Here is a 15,407-nt window from a genome sequence, read left to right as displayed (position 1 = left end):
CTAAACCTGGGAAACTTCAACATGAAGTACTATACTTAGATTATAGAGTTATGTGTACCGAGCAGGTAGTGTCTTTCCGCCTATAAATTCGTAAATTTTTTTGTGACTACTTTCTTGTCTCCTTTATAAATGAATATAAAAAGTAACAAAACTAACCAGTATTAATGTTCTGACTGTACACTTCTAATACTGCTATTTCACAGGTTCGTTGTTAATAAATAACAGTTAACCAAATTAGGAACAACTTCGCCCAAGGTCAGCCCCACTTTACAGCATCGTCCTAAATTCCAATTTAACTTGTAATCCCTAACTTCCTTGGGCGATAAAGATGAGAATAAAAAAAACTTTAAATTAGTTCCAAGCTTCACCCTGTAGGTAAGAACGTGAATAATTTTCCCAATAATTTTATCCTTTTCAAGGTTGCAACGAAGGGTGATCCAATTAATAGATTTGTCCTATATTGCATATTTGCAAATTTTGCATATTTTTTTTTAAATATAAAATTAAATAATAATTCACCAAAAAAGACTAATTTTTTTACGTATTAATCACCAGACCTAATGCAGTACAAACTGCAGTCTGAAAACTTATTCTTATTAAACTTAGTCTTATTTTATTTTTCTGTTGTTTTGTTATTTTATCTTTTGTTGTTTTTGTTATTTTAATTTTGCTGTTTCTATTATTTTTTGTTGTTTCTGTTACTTTATTGTTTGTTTTTGCCGTTATTTTATTTTTGTATACATGACATTAACATATGGCAATGAGATAATAAATAAATGAGAGAGAAAAGTCGTGAAAATTTTAATTATTAGATGTTTCACACTATCTTTATCATAAATAGATTATTATAATAAACAAGAAAAAAACCAGCCAAGTGCGAGTCAGACTCGCGCACTGAGGGTTCAGTACTCGGGTATTTTTTCCAACATTTTGCACGATAAATCAAAAACTATTATATATAAAAATAAATAAAAATCTGTTTTAGGATGTACAGGTAAAGCCCTTTCATTATATGACACCCCTCTTGGTATAGTTATCTTATTTTGAAAATTGAAACACATTTTAATTTTTTTTTAATGATGTAACCACAAATTCACGGTTTTCAGATTTATTCCTGTACTTGTGCTATAAGACCTACCTACCTGCCAAATTTCATGATTCTAGGTCAACGGGAAGTACCCAATAGGTTTCTTGACAGACACGAAGGACGGACGGACGGACAGACAAACAGACAGATAGACAACAAAGTGATCCTACAAGGTTTCCGTTTTTCTTTTTGAGGTATGGAACCCTAAAAACATGATAAAATTAATCTCAGTGACCGTCCTACACGGGTCATCTCGGCCGTTTTATGACCTCATTAATCAATATAAGCCACGTCGTAAATCGGGGTATTAATACTCAGTATAATATAGAGTCATCGGGGAGCCTATACTAACTCATGGAGATCTAGATGTGAGGGCGTTAATTAAGATTCACGAAGTAATAAACGCAAATTCCTTAGCTATCTCAAGTTTCAAACAATGTCTATTTATTATTGTATTCTATTGGCATGGATTTAGTCAATAAATAATTAACGATTGCCATTACACCTCCACAATAAAGCAAACAAAAAGGTACTAAGAAAATTTTCAAAGTAAATTGAGTACCTATTTGAAAAAAAAAACGAGTTTCTTGCTGGTTCTTCTGGGTAGGAATTAAAGCATTCCGAATCAGTGCTAAAATCAGTGGCGATTCAAAAAGGCTTAAAAAACTTTTTGAATAAAAACATTAAAAACACATTTCTATTTTATTCAAGATCAATTTATGTGAGGTTATTGAAAATGAAGTTAATAAATAAGTTTAAATTAGTTTATGTTTTCATTGGATTACTAATTCAATTTGGTCAATTTCCCAGCAGAATCATGTCTTGAGACCCATTCTACAGGGTGTGATTAGAACGATACCGAAAACTTAGAACTATTATTATACTACCTAACACAATCTAATCATCATCATCATCATCATCATCAGCCTGTGGATGTCCACTGCTGGACATAGGCCTTCCCTAAAGAGCGCCACCACACCCGGTCCTCAGCCTTCCTCATCCAGCCACTTCCCGCCAGCCGCTTAATATCATCGGTCCATCGTGCTGGAGGGCGTCCCACACTACGTTTGCTTAAACGCGGTCTCCACTCAACGTCACGTCTCCGTCCTCACCTATGGTGCTGAAACGTGGACACTGACAAACGGCCTTGTCCACAAATTCAAAGTTGCTCAGCGAGCTATGGAGAGGGCTATGTTAGGAGTTTCCTTGAGGGATAAGATCCGAAATGAGGAGATCCGCAGGAGAACCAAGGTCACTGACATAGCCTAAACTATTAGCAAGCTGGAGTGGCAGTGGGCAGGCCATGCTTGTCGTAGAGGCGATGGCCGTTGGAGCCGGAAAGTCCTTGAGTGGAGACAATCTAATACAATTGTCTTATACTTGGAGTTTTAGTGATTTTATTTTTTAAACCTGCAATGTATAGCGTGTAAAACTCGGGGTTAATGCCCCACATACGACGCAGTATTGACACGCGGTACCTACTTATTTACGCAACGTTTGTTGACCTCTAGTGAGACTAGACCAAATGTTTTATGTGCAATACATTGCAAATAGCAAGAAAATGCACGTTTTTTTAAATTTTTGTGTCATCTTATCAGAACTGTCACATGTGTTCGTTTTTGGTAGCATTCCACTCACATCCATGTATATTATATCATATTGGGTCTATCTATGCCAAATGCTTTATCTAGATCTTATAAAAGATCCAAAGCTGGAAGACTTATAAATAAGTATAATGTTTTCTCTCCCAACCATTAGACTCGGTTCATTCGCTTCTAAGCTAATTAGGTCACCATAACTTAATCAGCTGAATCAATTAATATCTCCGCCACACACAGCGCACCTCATTCATCTCCCCTACCTACACAAATGTACGATGGAATGACTGGAATTCATTATTGTATTCGTTTAATTAACCTAATTATGTCTTATTTATCAGGTTTTTAATGAATTTATACAATAGGGATGTTGTTTTAGCGATCATACTCCTACTATGCCAGCCGGAATGCCAATTTGGGTGGCACCACGGACTTCTTCGTAATTGTACTTAGCTATGCTATCTATTCTATCTATAACTAACCTACCTACTAACAGAGGGAGAAGGATAAGACCCTCACCACCTGGGTGCCTGGTGCATATCGACCGCCCGTTGTGCCAGATCCTTTTTTCCACGCACATGCAAACTGTGGAATCAACACCCATCGGCGGTGTTCCCACTAGATTACAACATGGGGTTATTCAAGGGGCGCACCAACAAATTCCTGAAAGGCCGGCAACGCATCGGCGGTACCTCTGGTGCTGCAAATGTTCATGGGCAGCGGTAATCACTTATCACCAGGTGACCCCGCCTGCTCGTTTGCTCGCTATTGTATATTAAAAAAAATAAGAGAAAAAAGATGTACTAACTGTTCTGTTCCCTATGTGCTTCGCTCTGCACCTCAGTATCGCCGACTGGCCGACGACGGAGGACACGTTTCTGGGCGACACGTCGTCAAAGTACGGCCGCTCCGGCCTCAACTCGCCACTCCCTCCAACACCTGGCAGGGCTCCTAGACCTGGGGACGAAAACGATACTCAATTACTTCTCTCATAGTGGCTGAGAAGAAAACTGGATGATCTTCTTTCAATTAAAATTTTCAAAATAAGTATATAATATATATAATAATTAACGAACAGGAATCGTCCGTTTATCTAATTAACTGACTTTAAAGGTGAAGGAAAACATCGTGAGGGAAACTTGCATGCCTGAGAGTTCTCCATAATGTTCTCAAAAGTGTGAGAAGTCTGTCGATTCGCACTTGACTAGCGTGGTGGGCTATGGCTAAACTATACTCATTCTGAAAGGAAACCTGTACTCCGTAGTTAGCTGGCGATGAGTCGATCACTATAACAGGAATTGTTCAGTTACAGATTTTAGTTTAACTTAGAGAAAACTAATATTTTGTAAAAAATCACAAACTCTACAAACTACGATAAAAATTCCAACAAGATATTGTGAAAGACAAAACACAAAAAGAAACCATCGCCAATACAATACTTTTCTCAAAAAAGTACAAAAAGCTGCATATAATTTTCAGAGATCGTCCCAAAAATTTCCTATTGTGTGGAGCCACAAGACGCGGTGTTATTTACAAGTCGTCATTATCCGAGTGTCGCCGGAAACCTGCCGGCGCGTTCGCCGAACCGGAAATAAGAACGCCTTCGCCCGACCTCTGGAGACATGGGTGTAGCACTTGCTGTTGGGCCACTAAACAGGCGGGCATAAGTAGGGCAACTTTTTAACCCCCGACCCTAAAAGGCGGGTGTTATAAGTTTGACATGTGTGTCTGTGTGTTTGTATATCTGTCTGTGGCATCGTAGCTCTTAAACGAATAAACCGATTTTGATTTAGTTTTTTTATTTGAAAAGTGGCTTGATCAATAGTTTTGTTAGCTATAATCCAAGAAAATCGGTTCAGCCGTTAGAATATTATCAGCTTTTTTCTAGTTTTCTTATTAGAATACTAAACCCGGTTATTAGCCTATGGAAGTGAAACTTTTGGCGTGACTTGTAAGTATTTCTAGATATTTTTTTGGGACGAAAGTAACGTTTAAAGTTGAAAAGTTGCCGAAAATGGCTATGGGTGAGACCTATAGAGCGCACTCTGACTTTGCTTAGTCTTAAGACAGAGTCAAAACGAGACAGATATATATCCCTCACATAAATCTGTCTCGTTTTAACTCAATCTTAAGTCTGAGCAAAGTGCGCTCTATAAATTTCACTCTAAGAGTACCAGAGATTAAATTAATGTCTTTAATAAAAGAAATCGCCCATTCCAGAGTCGCACTTTACAGCATTCTGCGGTGCAGCTACAAAATGGAAATGGCAGCTACGAGGTTCTTTGTAGTGTATACGTGTAGTAAGGTGCCTTTTGTTTTTCTAACGCGCCCCCAATGTACCCAGTCGCCTCTCGCGAGCATCTCGCTATGATAAAGCACCCAGCGGCACGATATTGCACCAAATAAATCACACACCCTGCAATCTGAGGTTCTTTTGTTGTCAGCTTTGGCTACATTGTTTTTCGTTTTATTTTTGGCAGTAAAAGAGAATGGGTTGTTTACAGTGTCTTGATGTTTTAATATATAGCTCCTTTCGCAGTGTTTTGGGAACAAAGAGTTTTATTTCTCGATGGTTATATGGCCCAGATATGAGAACTTTTATCATTATTTTGAATTCCGTGGCCTTATGCATTGCATGCCTCTTGTTTTAGCGGTCAAAGAAAATGTGTTTCAGCAAAGCTCAATTTTCTCATTCTAACTCCTCTACTAGAGACTGCGGAAGTGGCATTTTGGCCATTAAATGACCACTGAATTCCTTTTAACATTCTGCTGCTTGTATTTCTAATTGAGTTGGAATAATATACGTTTAAATAAGTACCCACTTGTCAAGAGCATCTAACTTTTTGGAGTTAAATCCGTTTTAAACAATTAATACAATACCCTTAACGATGAAGAAAAACGTGAAATACGACGCCTGCATCCCTGGGAGTTCTCCATAATGTTCTATAAGGTGTGTGAAGTTTACAAATCCGCACTGGGACAGCATGACAGCTTGTGGCCCGTCTCATTGTGAGAGGAGATTCGTGCTCAGTAGTGAGCCGCCAATTAAAATGATGATAATGATGATGAATGATACTTAATATATAATGATGATGAAACTTTATGCAAAATTTTTCCTGCTTATCTATCATCAGAAAACTTTCAGTTAAATCGTGTAAAGGGTCACTGGTAGAGATCTCTTATAGAGATAAGTACTTCCCTGACCACTTTTTTTTCTTTTTCTGTTTATTGTTACAACTTTCTGGTACAAATAAATAAAGGAAGAATCTAAATCTTAAGATGCACTTCCAAAACAGGCAATTCAGATTTGTCTTTTTGAACACAATGAAGAAACAAAAGACGTAGCGGCACTGCGAAATTCACAATGAAAGCACTCTTTTTAACCCCCGACCCAAAAAGAGGGGTGTTATAAGTTTGACGTGTGTATCTGTGTATCTGTGTATCTGTGTATCTGTGTATCTGTGTATCTGTCTGTGGCCTCGTAGCGCCTAAACGAATGAACCGATTTTAATTTAGTTTTTTTTGTTTGAAAGGTGGCTTGATCGAGAGTGTTCTTAGCTATAATCCAAAAAAATTGGTTCAGCCGTTTGGAAGTTATCAGCTCTTTTCTGGTTTTCTTATTACTTTTATCCCAGGACCACCAGAGGTTACGTATTTTCTGACACAGGAAATATGTACGATTGAGTAGTGTTAGTAAGTACTAAGAAAGCATGCCTAGCCTACGTGCTAGCTTGCTTAGACGGCCAATTTTCAGGTATCTGATAATCAAGGTACATAAAAACATTACTTACCTCACGTAAATTCGCCAAACTGATTTTTACGTATATTTTAGGCAATATCCTTAAAAATATATCGCCAATACTCCCAGACACTTCCCGCGTCGGCCGTATTGCTTTGCAGACGCTTTAAAGCTCCCAAAATAAGTAATTACTTAACTGCACGTAAATTCTGATGCTCCATTTTTATATATGTCCACCAGACAACTATTTTAAAACCTTTTACAAGAAGACAGACCGATCCAGAGGGCCAATCATCCCCTAAATTCAATTTTAATGCCTCTGTGGGTTTGAGCGCGAGGGCATCGTTATCTACGCGCATGAGACTGAGTAAGACATGTATTAGGATATATTGACTTCTCTCTCACTCTCTTATAGTTTACTTATGTCAATAATTATTAATATTAAAAAAATCTGCTAAAAATTAAAAAAATTGGAGAATTTACGAGAGGTAAGTAATGTTTTTATGTACCTTGATTACCTGATACCTGAAAGTTGGCCGTCTAAGCAAGCTAGCAGGTCTGTAGGCATGCGTTCTTAGTACATAGTAACACTACTCAATCGTCCACATTTCGTTCGTCAGAAAATACGTGACGGCTGGTGGCCCTGGGATCTTTCACTATTGTAACAGAGGTTCATAATATTATGTCAATTGGCAAATTGTCCAGTTGTCAATATGGACGTTGCCTAGATACATAATTATTTATTTGAAAATAATGTTTTGGAAAACTCCGATACTTTGGATCGTAGGCGCGGAGTTTCTAATTTATAAAATATTATAATCACAGTTAAACGAGAAAACATTAATTCAATTATAATATCCAACAGTCAACCAAAGGCCACGAACAATCAACCCAAACCCAAACCATAGTCAAACTATTTTTAGGGTTCAGTAGGTATCTGTAGAAAAAAAGATGTTGTAGGTAGCCTCGACTGTTGTAGTCGCGTAGGTGTGCATGGCACCATTAAATATCGTAGGAGGCGATGACCCTCCGCGCGGCTGAGGTTCCCGCATCGTAGTCGCTTTGTCGCGCAGGTTTGGATGATGCATTAGGCGCACCTTCTTTTTATTTTATCTGCTTGAACTCAGCTTATTTACTTTGACAAAATACGTTTAAAATTCATCATCATCAGGATCGACCCATCGCCGGCTCACTACTGAGCACAAGTCTCCTCTCAGAATGAGAAGCTACCACACTGGCCAAGCACGTATTGGCACACCTCACGCACCATTGAGGGAGCATTATGGCCAACTCTCAAGCATGCAGGTTTCCTGACGGTGTTTTCCTTCACCACTTCGTTGTCTGTCTGTGTGTCATCTTTCAAGAGAATCAAAACTTATAAATTGGGTACTTCCCGTTTACGTAGAATCATGAAAGGCAGGTAGCAATATCTTATAGCCCAAGCACTCTACTCCTGTGGCCCAAGTAAAGAGAAAAATCCGACAACTGAATTGTCATTACATAAAAAAAAACTTGTACGGAACTCTTCATGTGTGATGCAGACTCGCACTTGACCGGTTTTTGAAAGTTATGTCAAATAAAAATTTGACATGCAATAACAAACAAAATGAAATACAAGCCACTTTATTCCTTATTTCATCGGGTGAAAGTCGATTTCAATTTAATCGTAGGTATATCTTGAAAAGCGAACTATTATACGACTACGTAAAATGGGTACATTTTTAAAGCAACGACATGTTAGAAACAGATATTTCGTTTTGGTCGTGTTAAACTATGTGAGTCATTCAGATAATTCTTGATTTAGTGATGTTCGGTCAAAAATATTTCATGGAACGTATAATTAACATAACGTTGATGTTACTTTTGAAGAGATATTAGCTGCCTTATTGGATTTATATTATTATAGAAATTGGGTTTTAGAATGGCACAAATAAACGGTAATTTATGAATAAAGTTTAAAAAGCGTGAAATAAAAATTAAATTAAAAATTTAAAAAACCCCCGACACATAAACCTCTAAAAAGTAAAAAAATAATAGGTAAATATGTATGGGCCCTTTAAGAATAGTATAAATAGTAAAGTTTTATCCAAGCGCTCGTTGCGTCGGGGGACCGCTAAAGACTCTTTCTACAACAGATGACTTTCATAGTTTATCATAGGTAGCGGTCCCCTGGCGCAACGAGCGCTTGGATAAAACTTTACTATTTATACTATTCTTAAAGGGCCCATACATATTTACCTATTATTTTTTTACTTTTTAGAGGTTTATGTGTCGGGGGTTTTTTAAATTTTTAATTTAATTTTTATTATTTGGAGCTGAACAACGGACAACAAATAGCAACAGATAGGGGCTCTATCGGGGCTGCACTTATCGCTTGCTTAGCGCTTTCAGGTTTAGGTAAGTTTTAGAACACTACTAAACTGCCAATTTGGATTTGTATTTGGAGTTATGTTTGAACTATGATGGTCTACGTCTATGACTATCAAAGGATCTAAATAACAGGGTAAGTAATAAGTGTAAGTTAAGTGCAAGTTGAACTCGCGTGGAAAGGGTTCCGTATTATGTGAGTTTGTACGCACAATATTGAGAGATTTAAGACTATAGGTTTCTGATAGGGTTTCCTGTGATTATAGACCACGGGGTACTTGAAATAGGTACAGAGGTATTTTCAATTTTTTTTTCAAATTTTTATGCTCCATTATTTCGGGGATTTGGGATGAAATGGTCAATTTTTATCTTTTTAAATACTTCAAAAACCATTTAATAATTTATGATTATCAAAAAAAAATTGAGATCCTCACCATAAGCGATTTCATTCACTTCAGGAAAACTTTTTTAAATATTCTAATTTGCCTTCTAAAGTGGTCTCCATATTAAAAATTCATTTATTTTGCGTGTTTTGGTCACAGAAATTCATGCGTGTATCTACACGCATGAATCTCCGATTCCGATTAAAGTTGAAATTGTTAAAATATCTATCTAGATATTTTAACAATTTCAACTTTAATCGGTCGAGTAGATTCGGAGCAAATTGGCTGTGACAGATGGACAAACAGATACACAATCTTCGTATAGATGTCTGTGTTTTTTGTAAAGGAGTGTAAAATAATTATATTCTCAACATGTATCGCCACAAATAGGGTAGCAGGAAGCAGGAAGCAGGAAATAGGTATTATCTGTATGCTACTTACATAAGAAATCACACACGAAGTTTAGCGAGACAGCGATGCAATATGAATGAACAAGCCGCATCGATGCGGACGTGCGTGCTCGGAATACCCGCATCGAATACGAATACAGAACAAGAATACCCGACGAATACGAATACGGTCACGAATCACTCGAATACCAATAGCTGACGTGCTATAAATAATATTTCGTTCCAGCCCAGATGTTTGCCCAGCAAACAATAAGAGTATCTGTCTGTAACTGACAGTACTGACAATAAGTCTGAACTAACAGTATTTGACTTTGGCTGTGTATTGAAGTTATTGTATTGTTCTACGTGAAACTACATCAGGGGGTAGCTGTGATAGCCTAGTGGTTAGGTCATCCGCCTCCTAATCGGAGGTTGGGGGTTCGATCCCCGGGCACGCACCATCTGAGTTATCTGCGTTCAAGTAGTTAAATATCACTTTTTAACGGTGAAGGAGAACATTGTGAGGAAACTTGCATACCTGAGAGGGTTCCATAAGGTGTGTAAAGTCTGCCAATCCGCAATTAGCCAGCGTGGTTAAAAAAATTGGTACGCGCCTTTCCCCAGTGCAATTCGATACAGGTTTGATTGTATTCAGAACATTTCACGAGAAATGTTTATAAGTAGGTAGATTCCGATGGGTATAACTCATACATACCTACCCATATTTTGTCAATGGAATAGGTAGACTCCCCGCGCGAAGCCTGGGCGGGTAATCATCATCATCTAGTAAGGAATTCAACACTAGGACAAAGATGTAGGTACCTGTTCTCTCATAGATTCTTACATAGCTCATTTTACAGCAGTTGAATGCTACCTTAGCTAAATGCAAAAGGCATTTCAAAGCGCAGCAACAGGCAAGTTTTCCTCTATATTTGTCGTGCAACTTAAAGTGGAATATTTTTTGAAGAAGCTCAGCACTGCAGGACGATCTCAAGTTTTCTTTAGAGCGATTGCTCTTACTTTGAGAGGAACTTTACGTCTAATGAAAGTTCGCTTGCGCCGGTGTTAAAGTTTTACTGCATAAAACTGATATTTTTGCTATGGTAAGAGGTTGATATGAATTCGGAAGTCATTGTCTACCTTTGACGGCAAGAGACAAGCGGACTGTATACAGGTTAATTTATCAATAAATAGCCTTTTCACCAGCCAAGTGCGAGTCGGTCTCGCGTTCCGAGGTATCGTTTTCGACATTTTGCATGATAAATCAAAAATTATTATGCATAAAAATAAATAAAAACTGTTTTAGAATATACAGATAAAGTCCATTCATATAATATACCACTTGGTATAGTTATCTTACTTTGAAAATTTAAACACATTTTTTTTTCAATGATGTAACGACAAATTCACGGTTTTCGGATATTCTTGTGCTATAAGATCTACCTACCTGCCTAATTAGGTTTTCTTGACAGACACAACGGACGGACGGACGAACAGACAGATAGACAAAAAAGTTATCCTATAAGGGTTCCGTTTTTCCTTTTGAGGTACGGAACCCTAAAACTAGCCACAAATGAACCCATTCGAATTTGAGCCCAAATTCCTTTGAACTAATAGACCTACTGTTTCCACCACGACACAAAGTTTTCTAAAAATGTACCGTAATCCAAAATCCATAAAAATCTTTCCACAAACGATTAAGAATAACCGAACAGAACGACGAAATCCTTCTGGATCGATTCTAACGTTAGAATAAATCCACAGACAAATATGGGAGTCGAAATATCCCGGATTGCGAGTGCATTTTTCATTTTGAGCTGCTACCCTTCAGCGTCAAAGGTGTCAGCCCTTTTATTGCATTCTGCATCCCGAGGGAAAGGGAATTCGCTGTCTGTTACCATTCACTTTGTGCCAGTACAGGCTTAAGTAACAGCCAAAACGCTTCCAACAAATCCTCTCTTTCAACGAAGAGCTATTCGGGGTACGGTAGAAGAGATTGGAATTCTAAATGTTACAGGATCGCTCTCAGTACAGCTTTCTGTTTGAATTCGACGCTATATTGAAGAACGCTTGACTCAACGCTCAAACTAATGTTTGGCACAAGTTATGACTGTGTTGTTCTGAATTGTGTGGGATGTGGCAGTAGTTATAATAAAATCAAATCATTTCAAAATCAAAATAATATTTCTATTCAATTAAACTTTTACAAGTTCTTTTTAATCGTCAAATGCATCTACCACTGGTTCGGAATGCCTTTCCTACCGAGAAGAACCAGCAAAGAACTCGGCGTTGCTCTTTTCAAGGATTTTATATACAATATTATGTCATGTATAAAAGTGATTGAAGTTCCATACATTTGCTAAGATTTCATTCAGAAAATTCAAGATATTTTCTACGCCCCAGTGTGCCCCCAAAATGGTAAAAATTTTGTGCACTATTAATAATAATTATACTCTCTAATTTAATTTAATTTTAGTGTTTATTTATTTTTCTTCTGTAAGTGATACTAATTAATGGTTGGTATTATTGTTTGTATTGTAACCTGGGAAGATGAAACGGGCAGCTATCTTCCCGGGTATATCTCTGTCAATAAATTAAAATAAAATAAAAATCTCAAACTAGATGTTTAAGGTATTTTGATAATAATACGTCTATGAGTCGGGCTTATCCTTTAACATTTGGAATAAAGTAAGATAATTTAGGTTAGGGCATAAAACCCCAAGTTATGCTCAGTAAATAAGATCCTACACATCGCCCTATCCATCCATAAACACGGCATTGCATCCCAAACCGATTAACTGATAGTATATCAGGGAGGGCCCAGCTTTCAATACGAGCCCGAATGGGGCCATTACAGTGAATTTATAGTAGTTTGAGGCCCAAGAACCCATTGTCCGAATGCGACACTTTTGTGAACACTTTCCTACAATTGCGGATGAAAATTATCTCAATGAATATTGCTCTTCAGCAGAGATGGGTCATGACACAGATAGCATGTAAAAAATCATGTGAAAAGCCTTTTCAATGTACCTAATACTTTGCTATGTATTCATGGAATATTCACGAAGCAAACCTCACAAAGTTTGAAAATTATTACACTTAATCCCGCTTTGTCATTTATTTTTCGCGTGCACGGTTATTGATCCGAGCTAAAGAGCGCATAGGCGAGAACATTTGCATCCTTGCGTGTTGGAAAGAGAAAATTATCTGGTTCAATTAATCTAGTAAAACAATCTACAAAATTGAACTTGATCATAATTCCTAGTCAAATTAATGTAGCAAGCTATTATAAGTGGTAATAAAATTAAAAAATCGCTTGCCGTGAAAAACTGCTTGTGAAAAAGAAAAATAATAATTTCACCAAATGTAAATGATTTAAAACAAGCAATCATGCCTATCACTAGTAGTTAGAGGCCAAAACCCATTGCGCAGTCCACAGTTAGTAAACCTTGTAATGAAACGATGAGGCTTCACCTTCAGTGGTAGGCGTCAAATGTTACCTATATTTGACGCTAGGATAGGCTACGAAACGACTAGGTATCTCTGATTTCACCTATAGATTCCATAATCTTAGGACTTCAGCATGGATGTAGGAAGAAATAATTCAAAGGTCTTTGATTTCACGTCACCCCTAGCCTGCTATTTGACAGATGTCGATTCAGGACCAAACTGAGAGTTTCCTCACTCTAGTACACTCCGCCCATTGTCACTTTTGTGAGCACTTTTGTACAATGTCGGATGAAAATTATCTCAATGAATATTGCTCCTCAGGGCTAAGTGCCGCTTGTAAGACTTTCCTGCGAGCCACTTAGTCACTGGTAGTTTCCATTTATGTTAAATTGATTGAGTAATGCGAAGCCGAAGGGACTGGAGAGAATTGGATCTGTTGTAGTACAGTGATTCGTGTTTATTCATGCATGCTATTGGGCCATTATTATACAATTTTTTATTCAACTGAGTAAATTGTGCATTAAGAGAAAGAGTAAAACTAAAAAGGGCATAGCCTCTTCAAAAAGTTCCTGTAAATAAATCTACTCTTTGAACAAAACTGTAACTGGATGATTTATATTTTGATATTGAGGACAAAACAGTATTTTCCAATTTTTATCTATCTGTCTGTCTATCTGTGCATACATAATGCAGATATTGCTAAATAGATTTGAATGCAACTTGGCATACTTTAGCTTAACTCTGGGTTAACATTTAGCATAGTTTTTATATCCCAAAAAACAATGTTTGTTCCATGTTTGTTCACAATCATCATCATCATGATCAACTCATCGCCAGCTCACTACTGAGCACAGATTTCCTCTAAGAATGATAAGGGTTTCGGCTTTAGTCCGTCACGCTAGCCCAGTGCAGATTAGCAGACTTCACACGCCTTTGAAAACGTTATGGAGAACTCTCAGGCATGCATGTTTCCTCACGATGTTTTCCTTCACCGTTAAAACAAGTGATATTTAATTGCTAAAAACGATATTTTAACTGCGAAAAGTTAGAGGTGCTACCCCCTAATCTAATAATTATAACCCCATAATCTCAGTAAGGTCTCAACCACTTGGCTATTACCGCTTTTGATGATATCTGATCATAATAATAATGTCGTCAATTTTCCTTTATTCATCTTTCCCTTATTTCCTTTCGAAGCGATACGGCTGCCAAATTGTACCTACCTGCCTATATTCTTTTGTGCTTTGTACGTGTTTTTTCTGTACTAATTTTGTAATGTACAATAAAAATATATTCATTCATTCCTTCCAGCCCGAACATTCCAAACGAATGCAATAAAAAGTTCCAAACACCTCTCCCCTTCACGAAGAGCCGATATAAATGAAAAATGCATCCGACGTCTAGATCAGCTCCAATATTTGTTTAAGTACTTCAGAAAGTGCAATATTATAAAAAACTTGTGCATTTTATGAGAACTTTGCACGTTTCCTTTAATAACGTTTTTATGACTTTGAAGAAAATTGAATTGGTGCTTACCGAGTTTCAAAGAATCCTAAGCCACGAGTTAGTTAAAGTAAAATTAACTGTAATGGAAAAAAGCCATTATCTCTACTATTTTATAGTTGTGACGACTGACGCAGTTGTGAGCACTGAGCTCTCATAAGTAGGAGGTCCTGGAGGTCGTTTCTGGTTCCTTAAACTTTTAAACTGTATAAAAACTTTATAAGAAAATTAAACTTTGTACTTTGACGTAAGATTTTTACATCCCTATTACCTGTTATCTCCCAGAGCCACCATGATCCAAACTTCATAGTCGCTGATCGTTCACCCCCGTGTTAGGGATAATACGGAAAGAAACTTTCAACTTTTATAAAATAACTAACACGCTTCTCCTCCAACCCACCTAGACAGAATAACTTATATCTAAATGAATATATCACTACCCATATTATAAATGCGAAAGTGAGTTTATTTGTTGCTTGTCAATCCGTGTCTCCGTTGTGACGTGATTCAAGGACACAATCACGTCACAACGGAGCAACGGATTGACGTGATTTTTCGCATGGGTTAAAGATCTGGTGAGTGACATAGGCCACTTTCTATCCTGAAATATCAAAGAGTTTTTAAAAACCACCACGGGATTTTTAAAAACCTAAATCCACGCGGGTGAAGCCGCGGGAATCATCTAGTATTGTATATAAATTACACATTATATTAAATACCATATTTGTTTTATTCATGGGTGCTCTTCTGTACCTCCTTCAACTTAAACTAATATCAGGTAGAACACGAGATAAGGTTGACGTACGAGTAGGTAAGCAAACTTCATTACGCGAACGAACTTTCCTATTGCTCCCTATTTACTTGAGGGGCTTGTTTACACAGTTACACTCG

General features: G+C 37.3%; 1 protein-coding gene across 1 annotated transcript in view; it reads right to left on the bottom strand.

The window, feature by feature from the left end:
- Positions 1-15,407, bottom strand: part of LOC123874214 (hemicentin-2-like) — a 233,122-nt gene that overhangs the window by 13,385 nt on the left and 204,330 nt on the right. Inside the window, exon 3 of the mRNA XM_045919458.1 lies at positions 3,494-3,642. Coding sequence (XP_045775414.1) covers positions 3,494-3,642 — 149 coding nt within the window. The remainder of the gene's footprint in view (positions 1-3,493; positions 3,643-15,407) is intronic.

Source organism: Maniola jurtina, chromosome 18 (assembly GCF_905333055.1).
Source record: "Maniola jurtina chromosome 18, ilManJurt1.1, whole genome shotgun sequence".
Lineage (NCBI taxonomy): Eukaryota > Metazoa > Arthropoda > Insecta > Lepidoptera > Nymphalidae > Maniola > Maniola jurtina.
Note: the sequence above shows the minus strand (reverse complement) of the source record. Positions and strands in the feature narration are given on the sequence as shown.